Source organism: Anguilla rostrata, chromosome 4, assembly GCF_018555375.3.
Source record: "Anguilla rostrata isolate EN2019 chromosome 4, ASM1855537v3, whole genome shotgun sequence".
NCBI lineage: Eukaryota > Metazoa > Chordata > Actinopteri > Anguilliformes > Anguillidae > Anguilla > Anguilla rostrata.
The window spans coordinates 60,403,678-60,427,106 of NC_057936.1; the positions used below are offsets into that span (position 1 = coordinate 60,403,678).

A 23,429-nucleotide genomic window follows, 5' to 3' on the forward strand; every position below is an offset into this window, starting at 1 on the left:
ACTTGAAGATGGCATTGGAACTGCGTGTGGCCACACAGTCGTGCGTGAACAGGGCGTACGGGGGGGACTGAGTAAGCAGCCCTGAGGGGCTCCGGTGCTCAGGGTCAGTGCAGAAGAGGTGAGGTTACCCATTCTCACCACCTGGGGTCTGCCCGTCAGGAAGTCCAGGATCCAGTTGCAGAGGGAGGTGTTCAGACCCAGGTTCCTGAGCTTGGGAACGAGCTTAGCAGGCACAATTGTGTTGAATGCTGAGCTGTAGTCTATAAACAGCATCCTCACATAGGTGTCTCCTTTATCCAGGTGGGAGAGGGCGGTGTGCACTGTCAGTGCGATGGCGTCGTCTGTAGATCTGTTGGGGCGGTATGCGAATGGAGGGGTCCAAGGTGTCAGGAAGAAGGGAGCAGATGTGGGTCCTGACTAGCCGCTCGAAGCACTTCATGATGATGGAGGTCAGTGCTACAGGGCGGTAGTCATTCCAGCAGGAGATGGCAGGTTTCTTAGGTACAGGAACAATGATGGTCTGTTTGAAGCAGGTGGGGACTGCAGACTGGTTCAGGAGAGGTTGAATATAGCGGTGAATACCTCCGCTAGCTGGTCGGCACACGCGCTGAGGACACGGCCTGGAATGCCATCTGGCCCTGGTGACTTCCGAGGGTTAACTTTTTTAAAAGCTCTCCTCACGTCAGCCGTAGATAGGGACAGAGTGCAGTCGTCCTGGTCCTCATCTAGCCTTACAGTAGGGATGGCGTTGCTTGCCTCAAACCGTGCATAGAAGATGTTGAGCTCGTCCGGAAGAGAGGCGGCGGGCTGGGCATCACTGCTATTTCTCCCTTTGTAGTCTGTGATGGAACGCAGTCCATACCACATGCGTCTTGGGTCGGAACTGTGGTAATCAGACTCCAACTTGTCCCTGTAGGCTCTTTTGGCGTCTCTGATGGCTTTCCGTAGGTCATATCTGGACTTCCTCAAGGCCTCCAGGTCCCCAGAGCTATGGGCAGAGGACCGTGCTCTGAGCTTTGCATGGACATCACCATTAACCCAGGGCTTCTGATTGGGGAAGATCCTGACATTGATTTTCGGGATGACATCATCAATGCACTTGGAGATGTAGGCTGAGACAGAGTCTGTGTATTCATCAATGTCCCCATCAGCTGCAACACAGAACATCTGCCAGTCTGTGGTTTCAAAACAGTCCTGGAGGGTGGCAATGGATTCCTCACTCCAGCGTTGGACTGCCCGAAAAACCGGTTTTCCTGTTTTAGTCGTTGTTTGTAGGTTGGGAGGAGAAGAATGGAGGTGTGATCCGCCTTACCAAAGGCAGGGCGGGGAGGGGTTTATAGCTGTCCCGTATTTGAGTATAACAATGGTCGAGAGTCTGGTCACCACGGGTAGGAAAGTCAATGTGCTGGTGATATTTAGGCAAAGCTTTCCTCATATTAACCCTATTGAAATCGCCAACAACAATAGAAGCTGCCTCAGGGTGAGCATTCTCTAGTCCATTAATTACTCCGTAAAGGTCTTCTAGCACGCGCGTTTTATCCGCCAGCGGGGGTATATAGACGGCTGTGATTATAGCGGAGCTGAATTCCCGAGGGAGGTAGAAGGGACGGACTTTTATAGTTAAGAGCTCCAGGTTTGGTGAGCAGTGTTTAGCGAGTACTGCTACATCCGTACCCCAGCGAGAGTTAACCATAATGCACACCCCTCCGCCTCTGCGTTTACCTGACTCCGTAGTTCTGTCCTGCCGGTAGATGGAAAATCCAGCCGGAGTAGCAGCCGAGTCAGGCACCGCAGGGTCTAGCCAGGTCTCAGTGAACGCCAGCACGCAGCAGTTTGCAATGTCCGCTGGAAGTTAATCCGTGCGTGTAGATCGTCCATTTTGTTATCAAGTGATTGAACATTTGCCAGTAAAATGCTCGGTAACGGCGGGTTGCAGTGTCTCGTCCGAGATCTGCATAGGATACCGGCACGTTTGCCTCTTTTCTTTCTCCTTCGTCGGCGTATTGGTAAACACGGCGGCGGCAGGACAAAGGGGTCGCAGCACGTACTCCGGTAAGTTGAAAAAAAGTTCGTGTCCAGTGCCGAACGAACTCCCAAAAGTGCTTGTCGATCATACTGTATGAGCGACAGTGCAGTATGTGCAAAGATAAAAACAATAAAAATAATAGTTAACAAGATAGTAAACAAATAGCTACGAGTTGGTTGCGGAGCCATTGTCAGTGCAGCCTTTCCACGGCGCACCGGAACCGGCAGTCTAAAGAGTGAAAGTATTTTAAGTATATATTTGACCTGGGTCTGCCACCTGTACAGTGCAAAGGTGTTTGTGGTAAATTTGGGGGTATATGCAGGTGTTTGTGGTAAATCTTGGGGGTATGTGTGAGTGTTTGTGGTAAATTTTGGCTCTTTTTTTCAGGCCGGTACTGCGGGGACGAGGTCCCCCACCCCATCACCTCCTACAGCGACGCGCTGGTCGTCAAATTCATCTCCAACCACGGCTTCTCTGAGAAGGGCTTCCGGGCCACGTACTCCGCCTCCACCTCAGGTACCGCCCCTGGGAACCGAGCCAATCACAGCCCAGAAACCGAGCCAATCACAGCCCGGGAACCGAGCCAATCACAGCCCGGGAACCGAGCCAATCACAGCCCAGAAACCAAGCCAATCACAGCCCGGGAACCGAGCCAATCACAGCCCGGGAACCAAGCCAATCACAGCCCGGGAACTGAGCCAATCACAGCCCAGGAACTGAGCCTATCAGAGCCCGAGAACCAAACTAATCACAGCCCGGGAACCGAGCCAATCACAGCCCGTAAAACCTGTTATACTGTCTTCTGACAGCTGTTTTGTTATGTGTTATGTCAACCTTAGGTCAAAGGGTTCAAGTAAATTGTTACCAAATATACTCTGAACATTGATTTAACACTGAACATTTGATCATGTAATGACTTTTTTAATTTATATAGAAATAATCTCATCTGGACCGCTCTTGTTTGTGAACTGGGTGGAATATCATCTCATAGGCTGCAGTTTCTCAACCATGAGGACGGTTCCTTTCTAAATGATTAACCGCCTAACCGCCCCCCTCTGGTTCCTCCAGGTTGCGGGGGAGACCTGCACATGGAGTCCGGTGCCTTCAACAGCCCAAACTTCCCAGGAGCATACCCCCCCAACGTGGAGTGCGTCTGGACCATGACCAGTTCCCCGGGCAACCGCCTCCAACTCTCCTTCATGTGAGTATGGGTCGCCATCGGCAACCGCCTCGAACTCTACTTCTTGTTAGCGTCACGGTTCAAGTTATCTGTGCTCTGATGACTCTGGCCTCTGGCCACATGTTCGTTAAAAATTGCCAGTGGGAAAGAGCGATTTAAAGTTTAATAAGAGCATAAATGTTTGAAATGTGTATTTGATCGGGTGCTGTCTGTGTGTTCGTGCACATTTCCGTGTGTACTTCAGAAGACGTAGTAAATAGTTTTCAGGATACAGGTATCAAGTTCCGTCACCCTGGAAAAATCATCATCTCTTTTCCTTCTCATTTTTTTTTTTTTTTTTTGGCTTCCTCTGCTTTCATGACGACAGCACGTTCCAGCTGCAGCCCAGCTCTGGGTGCAGCAGTGACTTCCTGGAGGTTCGGGAGGGGAACTCCACGGGCCACCTGGTGGGCCGGTTCTGCGGCTCCTCCCTACCCACCAACTACACCTCTCTGGTGGGGCACGTGCTGTGGGCCAGATTCGTCTCCGACGGCTCTGTGAGCGGCGCCGGCTTCAGGGCCACGTTCTCTCACTGTGAGTCAGCCCACAGCGACATCGCCCCTACGGTTAAATTAAAGCGAAAAAAATAACTCTGCTAGTGTTAAATGGACTCCAACAGTATTATATCAATGTACATACAAATAAAAATTGATTATTGATTTAATTTTTTTAAGAGGGAAAAGTGGTCCTTGATGTTACGAATGAGCTCTGTTTTCACCTTAAAATAAAGGAAAATATTTTATTTCATGTCCTTTATAAATAGCTCAGCAGTTTGGGCTGTTATAAACCTGTTGAGATATTTATGCCTCTCTCTCTCTCTCTCTCTCTCTCTCTCTCTCTTTATCTCTCTCTGTCTCTCTCCAGTGTACGGTAACGAGATCACGGGTGAGTCGGGGCAGATCGCATCCCCTCTTTGGCCGAGGACTTACCCCAACAACGCAGATTACCGCTGGACCATCACGGTCGCCGGCGGTTACTTCATCCGCATCCGCTTCCTGGAAATGGACATCGAGGACCTGTACGACTGCTACTATGACAACCTGAAGGTGGGTGGAGCTCCCAGCCCCTCCTCCATTTGAGAGCTCATGGGACTGCAGTGCCGTGATCATGTGATCCTTCCTGGTCATGTGATCAGACCAGTCCCGGGTCAAATGATTACTTGAAATGCTTTCTACCACTTTAAATGGTAATGCAGTAACTTACACATTTTGAAAATAATAATCTTTTTTATCATACACATAATTTTTAAATAACTCTTTCATGGATCTGTAGGCTTTTTTCAACCTTTACCGGCAACTAAAGAGTTAAAATATTTTTGAGAAATCACTGCCCCATTAATCACTGCATTCTTAATTTAGACTTTTCTCCATGATCGTATGAGCACTGCCTTTATCACCAGCGTCATTTGGCCCTGGTACAGGAAAAAGAAGAGAATTAAATGGAGAATAGCCGTGTCATTTTAAAAGGGAATTCACGTGGTCCCGGGTGATCAGAGGGTGTGTATGGTTTTAATCTGCCGCAGAAATGACTCATCAGAGGCTGTACAGCCTCGTCCGTTTGTACACTCCGTTGGCATGGTTACGAGGAAACTGTATAAGAACACTGTGGGTAAAGAATTCCACGGCATCATGACTGTTGGCATACTTCACTGTCCTCTGGCAGTAACTGGTTTTGCACACACAAGCACACACACTCACACACACACACACACACACACACACATACGCAAACACACACACATGCACTCACACACACCCACAGGCACATACACACAGCTCACACACATACAATCGCACATGCTGTTGCCTGGACCGAAAGCATCCATTACAATGTAACTTACTTATAAGTAATGTTAAATGCCATAGTAGGTGCAAGTGGGAGGTTGAGAATGTAGTGCTTCAAGTACCAAATGTGTGAGAATATGTGAAGTGGTGTAATGCAATGTCATGACATGTCAGGTGGCGTAATGTCAATGTCGTGACATGTCAAGTGGTGTAATGCAATGTCGTGACATGTCAAGTGGTGTAATGCCTTATGCTGTGATATGTAAAGTGATGCATTGTACTGTAGTTACACCGGTGACCAGCTCTGTGCTTCCAGCTGTTTGACGGGCCCAACGTCCACGCCTACCCTCTCGGGACGTTCTGCGGCCTGGCGCCCCCCCACGCGGTCCACAGCTCGGGCAGCACGGTCACCATCGAGTTCCAGTCGGACACCATCGTGGGCGGCCGGGGTTTCCTGCTGGAGTGGGCCGCGGTTCAGAGCTCTGGGCCGCTGCCCACCATCGCGCCAGGTCCGTACCCGTCTTCCCAGAATCCTCTGGTGATCGTTCCCTAGCTATCCGTTCACTTGCGAAACAGACCTTGCCCTGAATTATATCGATATCTGTCCTTAACTTTCACTCACGGTTAAGTGTTAATGTTTTTTTTTTTCATCACTAACACAGTCTGCCAATTTTGGCAGTTATTAAAAATTGCACTTTCCAAACTGTGTAAAAAAGTAGCACTTTATTTTCCAGTCACCATTAAGGACAAAGGGCCTTTCTGTTTGATTTGAGCTTGTAAGAGTTGCTTGTGGGCTGCTTTACATCACGTTGACTCACTATGTTGGAAAACTTCCATCAAACATAATAATGTATTTGTGTCTGTGTGTGTGTGTGTGTGTGTGTGCGCGCATATGTGTGTGATGCTGGCATGCATGCGTGGTGTGTACACGCGTGCACAATGTGTATGTGTGTATGTGTGTATGTGTGGATGTGTGTGTGTGTGTGTGTGTGTGTATGTGTGTAGTGTGTGTGTGTGTACAGGAGCCTGTGGGGGCGTGCTCATGCCTGGAGACACGCCCATGTTCCTCTTCTCACCTGGCTGGCCGGAGAACTATGAGGCCTACCTGGAGTGCACCTGGGTGATCCGCTCGCCTGACTCCACCGTGGAGCTCAACGTGCTCTCCGTCGACATCGAGGACGATCCCACCTGCTACTACGACGGCCTGGTCGTCAGGGATGGTAAGAGCCTCGTCTTTACTCATCCTCCTCTCTTCCGTCCATCCTACTTTTCTTCACCAGTGTTTACTCACAGTCTTTGGTTCTTTTGTGTGCGTGTGTGTGCAACGTGCATGCATGCGTGTGTTTGTGTGTGTGTGTGTGTGTTTTGCGCAGGTGAGACTAACCTGTCCCCCCTGCTGGCTAATGTCTGTGGGAGAGAGTTACCCGGTCCGCTCCACTCCTCTGGCGACTCCATGTTCCTCCGCTTCTCCTCTGACGGCAGCGTCAGCGGGCGTGGCTTCAACGCCTCGTACTCTAAAGGTACACCTCCCCCACCCCCCCCACCCCCCCCACCCCCGCATGAACACCCACCCCCCGAAAACCTCACCCCAAACATCCTCCCTCGCCACTCCAAACATACAGCTTCAAATATCTGCCGTGGTCAAAACCTTCACTCTTTCAGTTTAATTGACTGATCGATCACTTTAGGTGACAGAGCCATGGCCTTTGTGGATTAAATGAGTGGTTAGTCACTGTGGGGGTTCATTTAGTTGCCAGATCCATAAGTTTAGTTGACAGAGCAGTGAGTTTCATTGACAAAGTGCCAAATTGAGTTGCTATGGCTCTGAATATACTTGCCAATCAATATGTTCAATTAACAGAGCAGGGAGCTTGGTTGGTAAAGTGATGTTTAGTTCACACTACGCAAGGTGTTAGTTGCCAAAGTGAGAAGCTGAACATAACCGACAGGGCCTTGCTCTATTTTCGAGCGTAGTCAAAATGACGAGTTTCACATCGAGAGATCGAGTGCTCGAAGTCAGACTGACCTCTGACCTCCGATTGGCGGCAGGCTGTGGCGGGCTCTTCCACGCCGACAGGGGGGTGATCAGCTCCCCGAAATACCCGGAGAACTACGCCCCCAGGCTGGACTGCAGCTGGAAGGTGATGGTGACCCCCGGGTTCCGCGTGACGGTCACCTTCCAGACCCCCTTCCAGGTCCAGGGGTTCGGCACCGCCTGCAGTTCCGGAGACTACCTGGAGGTAACGAGCGACCCCCGTCCTGCAGAAACATGCCCCAGCTGGGGTAGCAGAGGCAGGAACTTTGGGGCTTTTCAGGACCAGGCTTGTTACGGTACCAGAGAATATGTAGTTTTTAGGTAAAAGGTGAGCACTAGGTACCCATTACATTACATTACAGGCAATTAGGTGATGCTTTTATCAAGAGCGACTCAAACAACATTTTGCACAGAATTTACATTTTACATTTATATTGTTATGTTATGCTATGCTATGCTATGCTATGCTATGCTATGCTGTGCTATGCTATGTTATGTTGTGCTATGCTATGCTATGCTAAGCTATGCTATGTTGTGTTATGTTATGCTATGCTATGCTATGCTATGCTATGTTATTGTTTTGTATGCCATGCAACATTATGTTATGTTATGTTAATGTACAACATTGATTCTTGAAAATAGACCCTCAGACTTACAACGGTGTTCGGGGCCCACAAATATACTGTAGCTCTGTGAGGAAGGTAATGACGATGGAGCAATTTCGGTGATTGTCGCTGTGCCCACCCCCTTTTCCTTCCAGTTGAGGAACGGACCTGACGCCTCCGCCCCTTCCCTGGGGGGCCGTCTCTGTGGGGCGAGCCCCCCCTCCGTCACGCAGACCACCGACAACCAGCTGTACGTGCATTTCGTCTCCGACGACTCCAACGAGAGCAGCGGCTTCAAGCTCACCTTCGAAGCACACAGCCAGGGTGAGCTCAGGCTTATTAAACTGTAATACATAGCTAATAAGGTGTAGCTATTACACAGTAATAAAGGTGTTTTAACATGGTTATAATTTGAGTATTACTCAAAAGAGCAAAGCAACCTTCAGACTACTATAACTATTGTACACTGCTACTATATAGAAATATATCATTATATAGTGTTGTATAAGTTTGTATAACAACAGTAATACTGCAGAAATGAATATAACAGAGTGAAGTCTGCAGTAAGTATAATGCAATGCTATCACAGTGCAATTTCAGTATGGAAATGTGTTTATAACATTAGTATAACTCAAATTAGTGCAACAGCCATCAGGACCATCTCTAGAATTTGTCGGCACCTTTGAAAGTTATGCACTTGTTGTTATGACCTCCTGCAGCCTGTGGGGGTGCCATTGAGCTGAGGGACTCAGACCCACCAGCGTACATCATGTCCCCCAACTACCCCAATAACTACCCCCAGAACATTGACTGTGTCTGGGTGCTCACTGTGCCCAACGGGGAGGCAGTGCAGCTCGACTTCGAGGATGAATTCTACATCGAGCCGTCAAACAGGTAAGAAAGGATACCTGCGCACCTGAATACACTGGGCGGCAGTGTAGTATAATGGCTTAGGAGTTGGTCTTGTAACCTAAAGGTTGCAGGTTCGATTCCCCGGTAGGACACTGCCGTTGTACCCTTGAGCATGGTACTTAACCTGCATTGCTCCAGTATATATCCAGCTAGATCTATGTTTTAAAAGACCCGGTGATGGTCCTGATACCTGATAGCTAGCAGCTAGCGTCAGCGCATGCGTCCGAGTCGGGCCCATTTCCCATCATGCACTGCGCTCATATTTCCCATCTCCCTCAGCTGTCCCTATGACTACCTGGAGCTGCGCAACGGAGCCTCTTCGGACGGCAACGTGATTGGCCGGTTCTGCGGAACCCAGCGGCCCTCCACCCAGCGTTCCGCCGGCAGCGTCATGATGGTCCGTTTCCGTACCGACCACAGCGTCACGCACCGCGGCTTCAAGGCCAAGTTCTCCATCGGTGAGCTAGAGGGCGCCGTGCCAAACCGCCAATGCGCGGTTACGTAACACGCTGCAAGCGAGGGGCTTATCCCAAACTGGGGTCCCAGTTTGTGGGGTTGATGTTTATATACAGTCTAAACGGGTACACATGTAAAAGAAAAGCACGCAACAGATTTTGACTGACACGCGGTTTTGCCCACACTTCCTGTAGACATTTGCGAAGGACACTGTTTCCTCTCTGTTAACCCGCCCCCTCCCCCTCCCCCTCCCCCCATCCCCGCTTTTCAGCCACGTGTGGGGGCACCTACACGGGACAAAGCGGCACCATCCACAGCCCGGGGTACCCAGACGCCAACTACCCGGACGGGTCCAACTGCGAGTGGTACCTGGAGGGGCCTACGGGCCACTACCTGACCCTCGCCTACTCCGCCCTCAACCTGCAGAACTCCGCCGACTGCGCCAGCGACTACGTGGAGATCCGAGAGTACAACGCCTCAGGTGAACACAGGGGGCGCCCTCACTTCCGTTACAGTTTTAAACAGACAGACTGATAGACACACAGACAGACAGACAGACAGACAGATCGACAGACATACGGACAGACCGACCGACGTACAGACAGACCGACAGACAGACCGACAGACAGACCGACAGACAGGTTAGTCAATAGATAGATATCTAGATCAGTGGTACCCTATCATGTGCAATAGAGGGTGGGGAGTATCCAGGATATCATTCCAACCAGTCACTAGACCTGCTAACTTTACTAATTAACACACCTTCAACCAGAGTGAAGGGAACTAATCAGCGAAGTCAGCAGGTGCTATGATTGGTTGAATTGAAAATTTGCATACTCTCCGCCCTCTGATTGGGCACCACTGGTCTAGATAGACAAGAAATGTATGTGCTTGTTGGCTATGTCTTCAGTTGAATTCCAAAAAGTTGTTATTATGGTCCCATGTATTAGCAGAGACTATCCATATAAAAATCTTGTGGGTCTGTGGAATTTAGGCCCTGCAGTCTCATACTGACCTTGTCCATTTCCCATAATTCCTCTCCCCTGTTCCATGGCCTCAGGTCGTCTTCTAGGCAAGCACTGCGGCACGACAATGCCCTTACCCATGGATACCGGAGACAGCTTTGCCTACGTCAAGTTCGTCAGCGACAGCAGCGGCAACGCTGGTGGCTTCAGCTTGTCCTTCATGGCCAGCGTTGAAGGTGGGTGTGGCCACGCCCTCTCTGACCACGCCCCCTCCCCCCGGCTCCACCCACGTGATCCCGCCCCTCATGTTGTCTCCTTTGACTTTAGGGTTGTTTCTGCCTCCATCTCTCTCTCTGCCTGTCTCTCTCTCCCTTCCCCTCTCCCTCTCTCCCTCTCCCCTTCTTTTGCTCTCATTCTCCCTATCTCTCTCTCTCTCTCCCTCACTCTCTCTCACACACTCTTTCTCTTTCTCTGTCTCCTCCCTCCGTCCATCTCTCAGAGTGTGGAGGTGACCTGAACGCAGCCTTTGGGACCATCTCCTCCCCGAACTACCCCAACCTGTACCCCCACAGCAGGGTGTGCCACTGGAGGATCAGCGTCCCGCACGGCCGCCGCGTCACCCTCACCATCAACGACCTGCGGCTGGAGGACCACGGCCGCTGCCTCTACGACTATGTGGACGTGAGAGCCCCGCCCCTTTTCTTCCTCTGTGGTTTCCTTCATCCGTGTTGAGCCAGGACCACGGGGGTGGGGGCCTGTGTCACAGCCCCATTAGGCTCACCACACACTCAGAATAGTATACTTAAGAGTGTGTGTGTGTGTATGCGTGTGTGTGTGTGTGTGTGTGTGTGCGTATGTGTGAGTGAGTGTGTGTGTGTGCGTGTACCCCGTGCTGAAGAGCAAGTCCAGTTGCTCTTGGTCCAGTGCTGTCAGATGCGGTGGTTGTCATGGCGACAGCGAGGCGGAGCCAGGTTGTGATGGTGACGGGCCTGTTCCCTCAGGTGATAAACGGCCTGGCGCCCAACGCCCCTCACCTGCAGCGCTTCTGCGGCACGGTCAGCGCCGGCACGCAGGTGCGGTCCACAGGGAACACCATGACCGTGGTCTTCTCCACCGACGCCTCCGTCTCCAACGGGGGCTTCACCGCGGACTACTCCTCCGATGAGGCGGCGGGTGAGACAGCTCCGCCCCCATGGCTCCGTCCCCATAACTCCGCCCCCGTGGCTCCGCCCCCATAGTGGCGGGATCGCAGCCTTAACCTCGGCTAACATTGAAACAAGAGCAATGAGTTTTCATTTAAAGAAACGTTTCACTTATTAATGCTACTCAGCAAAGACTACACAGTCTACGTCAGAATAACAATAGCAAATTAATGAACGGCTGTTTCCATAGCAGTTATGAGCTGGCTGAACAGATCCATCTTGTCCTCAAACTCTGGATTTAAGATTTCAATCTGAGATGCCACAGCTGCTGTAACAAAGACCTTTTCTTAAACTCAGTTGATGACTTTTATAGGGAGTCATCTTCCCTCATCCTATTAATACTTCCATGTCCCCCACCCCCACCCCCACCTGGTCATGCCCCCCACAGAGTGTGGTGGTATCCTTGACGACCCCGAGGGCGGGAACTTCACCTCGCCCGGCTACGGCCTCGGCAACTACAGCAACAATCTGAACTGCGAGTGGCTGATCCGGAACCCTGGCCACGTCAACTCTTCCATCGTGGTGATCATCGAAGACCTTCACCTGGAGCACCACCAGACCTGCGAGTGGGACTACATCGAGCTGCGCATGGGTGAGCGAGCGGCCACCAGGGGGCGCTGCTGGGGGGGCCACCACTAACATCACTTTACACTGGGGGGGCTTTGTCTGGACGCACTTAAAACTTCAAAATGTGGATGATATTCTGGAATATTGTACATTCCAAAATCAATCACTTGTTTATGACCCCTTCAGAAAAAGTATATTTGCTTTGAATGACCTGTCTGTTTGTCTGCCTGTCTGTCTGACTGTCTGTCTGTCTGTCTGCCTGCTTGCCTGCCTACCTGCGTGTCTGTCTGTCTGCTTGCCTACATATCTGCCGGTCTGTCTGCCTATATATCTGTCTGCCTGCCTGCCTGCCTGTCTGCCTGTCTGCCTGCCTGCCTGCCTGCCTGTCTGCCTGTTTGTCCGTCTGTCTGTCTGTCTGTCCTGCAGGTGACTCTGACGGGGAGCTTCTGGCCCGGTTCTGTGGCCAGACCAGGCCGTCGATCCCTGTGGTGGTGTTCACCTCCGAGCTCTGGGTGAACTTCCTGTCCGACCAGGCTGTCCGAGACCTCGGCTTCAAGGCCAAGTACAGCTTCACCGGTGAGTGAGGGCGGCGCCATGGTAACCTGACTGACACCTGTCACTCAGGACGAGATGGGTGTCGGAAATCTGGATGAAGACGTGGAAACGGCGAATCGTTTCTGCTCTCCAGTTTCGCTAAACTGCGTTTTTACATTTTTACTGTGTGGCTCTGCGTCTGGTTGGCTGTTTGTCTGTTTGAAGATCGCTGTAACAAAAAAAGGGGGAGGAGGTCCTCTGTGGACAAATAAATAAATAACTTTTAAACAACCGATTACCAGATGAAATGACCTGGGTGTGAATCCAAAGGATGAGTATGTAAGAGAGTAAGTGGAGGCAGTCGGAGGTAAAAACTATAATATCTGCCCTCTGCAGAAGACTAAACGGGGTCATGGGTTCTAAAATTTTGGGAACCCTTACCTTAACGGAACATCCGCAGAGTGTGGGGGTTTGGTGGGTCCTCTCTTTGGGGTGCGTGTGAGCACTGCGGGGTTGTGACGGGACGCCCTCCTCTTTAGACTGTGGGGGTCTGCAGACCGGAGAGGGGGGTGTGATTGCCAGCCCTGGTTACCCCAACAACTACCCCAGCCCCAGCCGCTGCGCCTGGCTCCTAGAGGCCCCCGAGGGCCACACCATCACAGTGAGTCTGCATGAGCTTCAGCACCTATAGACCCATCACACTGAGTCTGCATGAGCTTCAGCATCTATAGACCCATCACACTGAGTCTGCATGAGCTTCAGCACCTATAGACCCATCACACTGAGTCTGCATGAGCTTCAGCACCTATAGACCCATCACACTGAGTCTGCATGAGCTTCAGTACCTATAGACCCATCACACTGAGTCTGCATGAGCTTCAGCATCTATAGACCCATCACACTGAGTCTGCATGAGCTTCAGCACCTATAGACCCATCACACTGAGTCTGCATGAGTTCAGCCTATAGACCCATCACAGTGAGTCTGCATGAGCTTCAGCACCTATAGACCCATCACACGGAGTCTGCATGAGCTTCAGCACCTATAGACCCATCACACTGAGTCTGCATGAGCTTCAGCACCTATAGACCCATCACACTGAGTCTGCATGAGCTTCAGCACCTATAGACCCATCACAGTGAGTCTGCATGAGCTTCAGCACCTATAGACCCATCACACTGAGTCTGCATGAGCTTCAGCACCTATAGACCCATCACACTGAGTCTGCATGAGCTTCAGCACCTATAGACACAGCGACAGGATGGTTTTCACATGGTACACACAGCAGTGACAGGTCGATTTGCACACGGCACGTAGCACAGTGACAGGTCGATTTGCACACGGCACGTAGCACAGTGACAGGTCGATTTGCACACAACTCATAGGGCAGTCACAGGTTGGTTTGCACACGGCACGTAGGACAGTGACAGGTCGATTTGCACACAACATGCCACACGGGACAGTCACCCCCCCCCCCCGTCCTTTGCAGCTCACCTTCACTTATTTCCAAGTGGAGCCTCACCAGCAGTGCTCCTGGGACTCGGTCACCATCATGAACGGGGGGTCCCCAGGGTCCCCTCTGATTGGTCAGTACTGCGGGGACACCTCGCCTGGAACCATCCAATCAGGGTCCAACAAGCTAGCCGTGGTGTTCCTGGCTGACCACAGCGTATCCCGGGGAGGTTTCCGGGCAACCTGGTCAGCTGACTCCTCCGGTACGGACGCCGCATACGTGAAACACGCTCGCGTGAAATCATTCACGGCTGTAAAATGGTATGGGGTGGGAGATCGGTGATGATTGGCTGTTTTCAGGCTGCGGAGGGGTGATCCACGCGGACAGCGGGACTATCAAATCCCCCGGGTACCCCCAGAACTTCCCCCCGAACAGTGAGTGCACCTGGCGGGTCATCGGGCACGAGGGGTACCACCTGGAGATGAGCTTCTCCAGCGACTTCCAGATCCCAGACTCCGGCGGGCAGTGCCAGGGCAGCTTCGTCAAGGTGAGGGCAGGTCCCGTTCCCTCTGGGGCCTGGGGATGTTTTATAGGGGGCAGGCCTGTTCCCTCTGGGGTCTGGAGATGTTTTATAAGGGGCAGATTCTGTTTTCTCTGGGGTCTGGAGATGTTTTATCGGGACTATTCCTGTTCCTTCTGGGCCCTGGAGATGTTCTATAGAGACAGGTCCTGTTCCCTCTGGGGCCTGGAGATGTTTTTTAGGGACAGATCAAACAATGCCCTGTTAATGCCTCCTCGTCTACCCTAACCTGCATGTCTTTGGGTTTTGGGAGGAAACGATACACAATATTATCTTTTTAGTTTTATTGTTAAAAAGGTTGATCATAACTCCTAATTTTCCAAGCAGTCCTTGTGTGTGTTGTAAGAGTCCCACCATCTGAGTGTTCTCATGGTGGAGCGATGGGACTCTCACCTGCTCACCTGTTGTCCGCAGGTGTGGGCGGGTCATAGAGAGCAGAATGACCGCCTCCTGGTCACGGCCTGCGGATCGACCGCCCCTGGCCCGGTCGTCGCGCCCTACAACGCCATCACCACCCGCTTCCAGTCCTCCGGGAGCCCCGGAAAAGGCTTCTCTGCTTCCTTCCTGTCCCGTGAGTCTTGCCGGCTGATTGGCTGACCTCGCCCTCAGCGTCTTTACCGTTCAGAAAAGCTTGCGTCCATGCTTCAGTCACACTCAATGCAGTCATTTAGGGCCATGACTACCCATTGGCCACAAAATTCAGGTTTAAAATGAGCCGGATGACTTCCGCATTGGTCCACGCATTTCCTCCATATGCTTTCAGGGTATCCGGGGCTCGAGTCAACTACTCCCCTGGAGTGGCTATGACTCGGCCGCACCTTGTACCGAATGTTCCTCTCTGCTTTCAGGGTGCGGGGCCAACTTTACTGCCCCCACTGGCACGGTGGTGTCCCCCAACTACCCCGACCACTACCCCCACCGCTCCAACTGCAACTACCTGGTGGAGCCCGGAGCCCAGGCCGTGGTCATCATTGAGTTCCGCACCTTCCAGGTGGAAGGTAGGAGACGGTCCACTTGGCCCCGCCCCCCTGACTGAACACTCGAGCCAGGATTCCGCAGGACAGAGTCAAGAGGAGAGGAGAGAGAGGAGAATAGAGGGGGAGAGGAAGAGAGGAAAGAGGAGGGGACACAAAGAGTGAAAAGGAGAAGTGGAAGAGACATAAAGGAAGAGAAGCGAGGGTGAGGGAAAGGAAGACTTAAAATGTCAGGAGAGGAGGGGTAGAAGAAGTGAGCGGAGGAGAGAGAAAAGAGGAATGAGGGAAGAGAACAGTGAGGATAGGCAGAAGATGGTGGTGGTATTTAGCAGTACACTGACTGTAATCACTGGCCATTTGCTAAAGATGTTGATGGAATACTAGGTAAGCACCTGTGATAGAGAGACATTGGTACAGAGCAGTCACAGACAAGCATCATATGGACACAATCAGCAGTGAGTGACTGAGTGAGTAGGAGTGAGTGAATGAGTGAGTTAGAGTGTGTGAAAGTGAGTGAGAGAGAGTGAGTGAGTGAGTGAGTGTCTGGGTTAGTCAGAGAGTGAGTGAGTGAGTGAGTGAGTGAATGAGTGAGAGGGTTAGTTAGAGAGTGAGTGAATGAGTGAGTGTGTGAGTTAGGGAATGAGTGAATGTGTGAGTGAGTTAGAAAGTGAGTGAGTGAATGTGTGACAGAAACACTGAGTGTGTGCTTGTGACTGTGTCCCTCTCCAGCGCACTCCACCTGTCTGTATGACGGGGTGAAGGTGTACAGGGGAGCGTCCCAGTCCAGCCCCCTGCTGGCCACGCTGTGCGGCAGCACCATCCCTGGACACTTCTCCGCCTTCGGCCCCATGCTGCTCAACTTCTACTCCGACTCCTCAGTCAACGACAACGGCTTCCTGGCGGAGTACACCGTCATCCGTGAGTGTCTCCCGCTCACGGGTCTGTGTGTGTGTGCGTGTGTGCGTGTGTGTGTGTGTGCGTGTGTTTGTGCGTGTGTGTGTGTGTGTGTGTGTGTGTGTGTGATGTGGTGTGTGTGTGTGTGTGTGTGTGTGTGTGCATGTGCGTTGTGTGTGTGTGATGTGTGTGTGTGTGTGTGTGTGTGTGTGTGTGTGTGTGTGTGTGTGTGTGTGTGTGTGCGTGTGTGTGATAGCGAGAGAGAGAGAGAGAGAGAGAGAGAGCGATGCTCTATTGATTCCGGAATGTGGAATGCATAGAATGGGTGGACTCTGCACTTTTTGCACAATCAAAGGGGATTTGCCCCCCCCGCACCCCCCACACCAACTGTCAGGCCCATGCAGATGTTCACAAGAACGCCCCCCCTGCTCCCACCCCCGCAGCCCACACCAGCCGAATCCGGCAAAAGCTCAGTGAGGGACAACGAGCTGATTCAGGCGGGCTAATGAGGCCAGGCTCGGGCCTGCTGTCCCACTGGAGGACGGACCCTCTCAGGGACTGATGCACACTCATCATTTAAAGCTGTCATGACACAATCAAGTCCCTGTGCCAAACAGTGAGGGGGGGCTTGTCTCTCATCACATATGAAAGGAGTCTCTCATTACCCCCCCCCCCCACAGGGCCCAGAACCACTAACAGCAGCAGCCACCATCTCTGCTTTCATTTCCGAGTGACAGTGCTGATAATGTTTAAGTAGTAAAATAAAAGAACTCTGTACGCGGTAAAATGTTCAGTGTTAATTCAACTCTAACAGAGAGTGTATGATCCTACTCTGTACTCTGTAAGTGTTGATTTAACACTGGTGATTTCACTGCGTACTTGTGGCTACGGAGCCTGAGTTTCAGAAGCCAACCACAGCGGAAGAGGAGAGGGATTCTGGAGAATGAGAGGCGCCTACAAGTCCTGCCGGATGTCCCAAATCTGGAGCACAGGGGGGAAAAAACTATGGGTTCGGTGTTTGTCTGAAAGGCGATTCTGCTGTGTTAATGAGACTCCTCCTCTTTTTCAGCGTGCGGGGGCGTGTTCAACGGAACTGCCGGGTCCGTCAGTAGCCCCGGCCTCTCCCTCACCGACTACCACCACAACATGAACTGCACCTACCACATCGCCGTCAGGGCCAACAGGATCGTCCATCTCAAGTGAGTCTGTCCACCGTGTTGCGTCAAGGGTGATCAGCCATATTGATCCGCTGTGTTGATCAGCATTGATCAGCTGTATTGATTAGTTGTGCTGATCAGCAGTGATCAGCTGTATTGATGAGCTATATTGATCCGCTGTATTGATCAGCATTGATCAGCTGTATTGATCAGTTGTTTTGATCAGCATTGATCAGCTGTATTGATCAGTTGTTTTGATCAGCATTGATCAGCTGTATTGATCAGCACAGATCAGCTGTATTGATATGCATTGATCAGCTGTATTGATCAGTTGTGCTGATCAGCATTGATCAGCTGTATTGATCAGTTGTACTGATCAGTGTTGATCAGCCTGTACTGACGAGTCTCTCTTCCCTGCCCCTTACAGGTTCAACACCTTCCACCTGGAAGCCTCCTCCACCTGTTACTATGACTACGTGGCGGTGTATGATGGACAGGACACCCTGGCCCCGCTGCTGGGGAAGTTCTGTGGGCGTGTCATCCCGCCCACCCTCAAGTCCTCTTCCAATCACCTTTTCCTCGTCTTCAAGACTGACAGCTCTGTGGCGGCTGTGGGCTGGAGGGCCACGTACAGCGAGACTTTGGGTAGGTGATCTCACCTGAGACAGGTAGTCTGTCAGTGATCTTACCTGAGTAAGCTTTGAGCTAAGTAATGTATCACCTGAGAAGGTTTTTGGCAGGTGAGAGTACTTGAGAAACACTTTGTATATTTCCCATAAATGTCAGGCAGGTTCTACTACCCAAGATATGAGGTATGCTATCATCGGACCGGCGTTGGGTAGGCAACTAGACACGTTTTAGGGTTATGACCGTAGGTAGAGCGATGAGTTCCTCTTTCTCATTGGTTAAGTTCATAGGAAAGATCTCCGCTTTTAGGCTGCGAAATCCACCGGGGCAGCCAGCTGTAGTCCTTTACTCTGCATCTGAGGGAAGCGCACAATGGCGCAGTTAGCCTGCACTCACTGTCCCTCAGTGCTATAAAACACCTGGGCTTACCAGAGACGCAGTGCACTGCAACGGCAACTGACAAAGCCGACAGCTTATAACAGCTTTATAACTGATTATAATACTTTTATAACACATTATAACCAGGAATGGCTAATTATTCATTATTTCCCTAGATGTCGGATGGTGTGAGGAATCTTATTATGCTACAGCCAGCAGGCCTGTTTTCTTGTCTAAGTTTTAGCTGAGGTAGAAAAACCTTTCCGCCTGGCTGGTCGTCAGGGTTACGTCGCCGTGGGTTACTTGAGGTTCTGGAATCCTTGCTGGACTGGGCGCAGGGGAGAGCTGTGGGAGAGGCTTTTCCCGCCAGATTTCACGCACATGCTATTCTCCACCGCCTGCTCAACCCGCTGTGCCCCCCTTAATCTGCAACGGCGGTAAAATTACGCACAAGGGCATATTTACAGTGTGAGTCACTCGCGACCTCAGCCAATCACTGCCATGTGGCGTTTGGTGTTCCGGAGATTTCTTTTCTTTTCTTTCCCTTTTTTTCTTGCTTTTTTGCTTTTTTCGAGCAGGGGGTGGGACGCATCCATTGGGGTTTAGCCAGAGGCCCATTTTAACATATCGAGATCAGACATGTGACTACAAACGGGGGGTAATAAAAAAACAGCAACTAGAAGGGGACAGGAATCTGAATCCTGAATCTGGCACGAATTCTGCTCAGTTTTCTACTTAATGTAGTATAGTGTGGCAGTGAGAAACAGGAACTCACTTGTTTATGATCATAAGCCTGACATTGGGTTGAAGAGGACGGGGGTGGGGCTGGGGGGGGGGGGGGGGCATGGGTTTGAGGAATAGTGGGGGGGGGGCTGCTCTGAGATTAGAGGACTGCTGTGATTCCCACGTTATAAATGCCATGCAGGGGTCTCAGGTCGGCATGGAAACCGGGCTGATGTATGGGAGAGCAAATTAGGAACAAAAAAATACAAGGATGGGGGGGGTAAGGGGGGCATTGAAGCACAGGAGTTCTGTGTGTGCTGCATTACATCATCTGACACACCAAACGCACACACACACCCACTTCATCTCCCCCACCACACACACAGACATACTCACTCACACACACATACACACCCACTCCATCTCCCCCACCACACACACACACACTCACACACACACACATACACACCCACTCCATCTCCCACCACACACCACTCACTCACACACACACACACAGTCCCCCCACCCCACCCACACACACACACACGCACACACACACTCCCCCTCCCACACACACACACACACACACACACACACACACTCCCCCTCCACACACACACACACACACACACACACACACACACACACGCACACACACACGCACACACACACACACACACACACACGCATGCACACAGACACACACACACACACACACACACACACACGCACACACACATACACACACACACGCATGCACACACCATTAGCGAAGACATTAATCCCGAGTCTCTGGTGGTCAGAGCATCTGTTTGCCGTACAGCGTTACTCACTGAAGAGGAAACAGCTGCAGGGGGGCGTGATGGGATTCATTTCCTCTTCATGAGAAACGACAGCGGACGCCCGCAGCCTGCAGACAGATGCAGTCTTACCACCGGGTCTGCACCTCTGGGACAGGGCTCCTGTGGGACAGGGACACTATGGGACAGGGACATTTTGGGACAGGGCTGCTCTGGGACAGAGCTGCTGTGGGAGAGGGACACTCTGGGACAGGAACGTTTTGGGACAGGTCTGCTCTGGGACAGGGACACTAGGTTAGACTGTTTGGAAAGCTTTTTTTGGTCCTTGCCCTGCAACAGAGAACTTGCCTTGATCCAGTCAAAACACAAACCACCCCCGTCAGCTGGAGCTCTCCGTCACTGTGCTACAGAGACATGCAGCATGTCGCATTATTTAGAGCGACTTACACAGCTTATACCTTCACACAGCTTGGTGATTCAGGTCTTAGCTTACCGTGGCAGTGCCCCACCTGGGATTTGAACTGGCACCCTCTTCAACCGCAATTCTTTATACCCCCCTCTACTGCAGTACATTCACCAAGGAGGAGTCATTTGTTATGATCATGTTTGATGAACCAATGGGGTTCTATTCCGGATTTGATATACGGTACATGGGTTTCTAATCTGCCTACGTACTGTAATATAAACATGGGGACGTTTGGCAGTTCATTTCTCGCTCCTCAAAAAAAGACCTGTTTATTTTATGGACTGGTACAGACCCCTGCTGGTTAGAGTTGGAACTGCAGTAACACAAACAAAACTTGTTGACACACAGGCTTTTGTACAGTTATAAAAAAATCTCTCTCTCTGTCACTTGCTCTCACTTGCTCACTGTCTCTCTCTCTCCCCTCTCTCTCCCTCTCTCTCTCTCTCTCTCTCTCTCTCTCTCTCTCTCTCTCTCTCTCTCTCTCTCTCTCTCTCTCTCTCTCTCTCTCGTGCCCCAGGCCCCCAGCAGGGTTGTGGGGGTTACCTGAGCACGCCCACCGGAGGGTTCGGCTCTCCGGACATTGACCTGGATGGCAGGTACGAGCCGCGATTGGACTGCCTGTGGACCATCGCCATGACAACCAACAAGGTGGTCAACCTCACCTTCACCGCCTTCCACCTAGAGAGCGCGTTTGGAAGCATCTGCAGATATGACTACGTCAAGGTAGACTCTCACCTGTTACCTGCACATATGACTACATCGACGTTCACTCACCTGTAGATGTAACTGTACATCCAGGTGCATTTACCTGCCCATATGACATGACACATTAAGGTGAAGTCCTCGCTCTCGCCTTCCCCTGTTCTCTCTCTCTCTCTCTCTCTTGCTTGTTTTCTCTTTATCCCTTTCTCTCCCGCTCTCCTTCCTCCAGATTTATGACGGCGACAACATCAACTTCCCGTTGGTGGGCGCGTTCTGCGGCAGCACCGTCCCCGCCCCCTTCGTCTCCACGGGCAACTTCCTGACCGTGCGCTTCGTCACGGACAGCTCCGTGTCACTCAGCGGCTTCAACGCCACCTACCGGGCGGTCGACAGTAAGCCCCGCCCACTGACCCGCCCTCCACTCCCCAGCCCCTCTGCGCTCGGGCGCTGAGCTGTCGATCACGCTGTCAGTCAAACCGCAGACTCCGTAGGCACGCCAGATGTTCAGCTCTCTGCGCTGAGCACTGAAAGAACACTGGCCCCATGCCACCGCGAGTACGAAGCGTGAGTGAATGCACGTGTGACTGTGTGTGAATGCCCTGCGGCTTGGTAGTAATAAAAAATAGAGGGAGATGGAGAGAGGGGAAAAGAGTGAGAAAGGGAAGAGGGGCAAGAGAGAGTGGGAGAGAGTCTACGTGCTGCCCTTTGTGTCAAAGCAAAATGGCCGACCCCGCTCTCTCAGTGTCAAGAGCTTCTGATGAATGTGTTGATCTGTAACTTCTCCCCGTCAATCAGAGATCTGTGGAGGCATCCTGAACGCCACAAGCTCCGCCCAGACCATCACCTCCCCCTTCTACCCCAGCACCTACCCGGAGTACACCTCCTGCCGCTGGGTCCTGGACGCGCCAGCGCAGGAGAGCGTCAAAATCGCAGTGCAGCAGTTCCACCTGCAGCCCAGCCAGAGCTGTACTCAGAACTACCTGGAGATGAAGGACTGGCCTGGGGTGAGAGAGGGGGGGGGGGTGGAGAAAGAGGTGGGGGGGGTTGAGAGGGGAGAGGGGGAGGGAGGGGGAGAAAGGGGGAGGGGGGTGAGAGAAGGGAGAGGGGGAGAGGGGAGAGAGGGAGGGAGAGAGGGAGAGAGGGGGAGGGGGGTGAGAGAAGGGAGATGGAGCGAGTGAGAGAGGGAGGGGGGGAAAGCGAGGGAGTGAGACAGACAGGAGGATAGAGAGGGAGACAGAGTGAGATTTGGGGAGGTTAACTCTGTCCTGTACCTCACAGGGAGATTACGGCCAGACGCACAAGTTCTGCGGCACGGACTCGCACGTCCCCGACTTCTACAGCTACGGGCGCACCATGCACCTCACCTTCAAATCCGACAGCTTCGCCCCCGGCAACGGCTTCAGCCTGACCTATCAGATCGCAGGTACACTGTGACACACTTCAGCCTGACCTATCAGATCGCAGGTACACTGTGACACGCTTCTGCCTGAACAATCAGATCGCAGGTACACTGTGACACGCTTCTGCCTGAACAATCAGATCGCTGGTACACTGTGGCACGTGTGTGTGTGTTTGTGTGTCTGTGTGTGTGTGTGTGTGTGTGTGTGCGTCTGTGTGTCTGTGTGTGTGTGTGTGTATGTGTGTGTGTGTGCTTGTGTGTCTGTGTGTGTGCGTGCGTCTGTGTGTGCGTGCCAGTAGCCAGAGAAGATCAGAAAAAGAAATGCATTTGGGTCGTGCTTGTTGCAGGCTGCAGCAGGGTGTATGAACAGGCCTATGGGTTCCTGAAGAGCCCGGGATGGCCCGAAGTGTACCCCCACAACATGGACTGCACCACCGTCCTGCGCGCCCCCCAAAACAGCTCCATCTCCCTCTTCTTCCACAGCTTCAGTGTGGAGAACCACCCCTCCTGTAACTACGACTTCCTGGAGGTAGGGTACACCCCCCCCCCAACCCTGCCCTGGATCCTCCCCTCCTCCCCCTTTTTTTCCAAAGCCCCCATTTCTCCCCTCAGCAGACACCCCCATCGACTGAGCCACTCGAGCTTACATTTCTGAACACTGTCGATTTCACTGACGTCTATCGACTGACGTCAGACTGACATCTCTCACTCGTGGGTACCATGGGGTACAGTGCCCTGACCTGGAACCTCAGACCTCCTGATCAAAAATATTAGAGTTTTATTTTTACATTTGTGTTTTCTTACATAATTACTTTTCATGTAGTTGGTTACTCTCGTAAGTGCTTTGTTTTATTAATGGTAAAATGTGGTATGGCGTCCAGACACTAGGCATAAATTACCAGACATGGCCGTCCACATCTCAGGACACACCGTAAAATTTCAGTGTGGGCAGAGTCCATGAATTAATCGGG

The 23,429-nt window shown here is 51.9% G+C and overlaps 1 protein-coding gene across 1 annotated transcript in view; it reads left to right on the forward strand.

Annotated features, from left to right (window-relative positions):
- Positions 1-23,429, forward strand: part of cubn (cubilin (intrinsic factor-cobalamin receptor)) — a 69,237-nt gene that overhangs the window by 43,338 nt on the left and 2,470 nt on the right. Inside the window, exons 35-64 of the mRNA XM_064334135.1 lie at positions 2,414-2,542; positions 3,095-3,227; positions 3,574-3,779; positions 4,110-4,291; positions 5,346-5,538; positions 6,052-6,249; positions 6,403-6,549; positions 7,079-7,269; positions 7,825-7,993; positions 8,389-8,563; positions 8,861-9,039; positions 9,309-9,518; positions 10,098-10,238; positions 10,502-10,683; positions 11,004-11,175; positions 11,593-11,796; positions 12,198-12,347; positions 12,845-12,966; positions 13,795-14,020; positions 14,118-14,305; positions 14,753-14,909; positions 15,187-15,336; positions 16,042-16,230; positions 17,276-17,405; positions 17,791-18,008; positions 20,875-21,080; positions 21,289-21,451; positions 21,855-22,063; positions 22,338-22,482; positions 22,806-22,987. Of these exons, the coding sequence (XP_064190205.1) occupies positions 2,414-2,542; positions 3,095-3,227; positions 3,574-3,779; positions 4,110-4,291; positions 5,346-5,538; positions 6,052-6,249; positions 6,403-6,549; positions 7,079-7,269; positions 7,825-7,993; positions 8,389-8,563; positions 8,861-9,039; positions 9,309-9,518; positions 10,098-10,238; positions 10,502-10,683; positions 11,004-11,175; positions 11,593-11,796; positions 12,198-12,347; positions 12,845-12,966; positions 13,795-14,020; positions 14,118-14,305; positions 14,753-14,909; positions 15,187-15,336; positions 16,042-16,230; positions 17,276-17,405; positions 17,791-18,008; positions 20,875-21,080; positions 21,289-21,451; positions 21,855-22,063; positions 22,338-22,482; positions 22,806-22,987 (5,246 nt within the window). The remainder of the gene's footprint in view (positions 1-2,413; positions 2,543-3,094; positions 3,228-3,573; positions 3,780-4,109; positions 4,292-5,345; positions 5,539-6,051; positions 6,250-6,402; positions 6,550-7,078; positions 7,270-7,824; positions 7,994-8,388; positions 8,564-8,860; positions 9,040-9,308; positions 9,519-10,097; positions 10,239-10,501; positions 10,684-11,003; positions 11,176-11,592; positions 11,797-12,197; positions 12,348-12,844; positions 12,967-13,794; positions 14,021-14,117; positions 14,306-14,752; positions 14,910-15,186; positions 15,337-16,041; positions 16,231-17,275; positions 17,406-17,790; positions 18,009-20,874; positions 21,081-21,288; positions 21,452-21,854; positions 22,064-22,337; positions 22,483-22,805; positions 22,988-23,429) is intronic.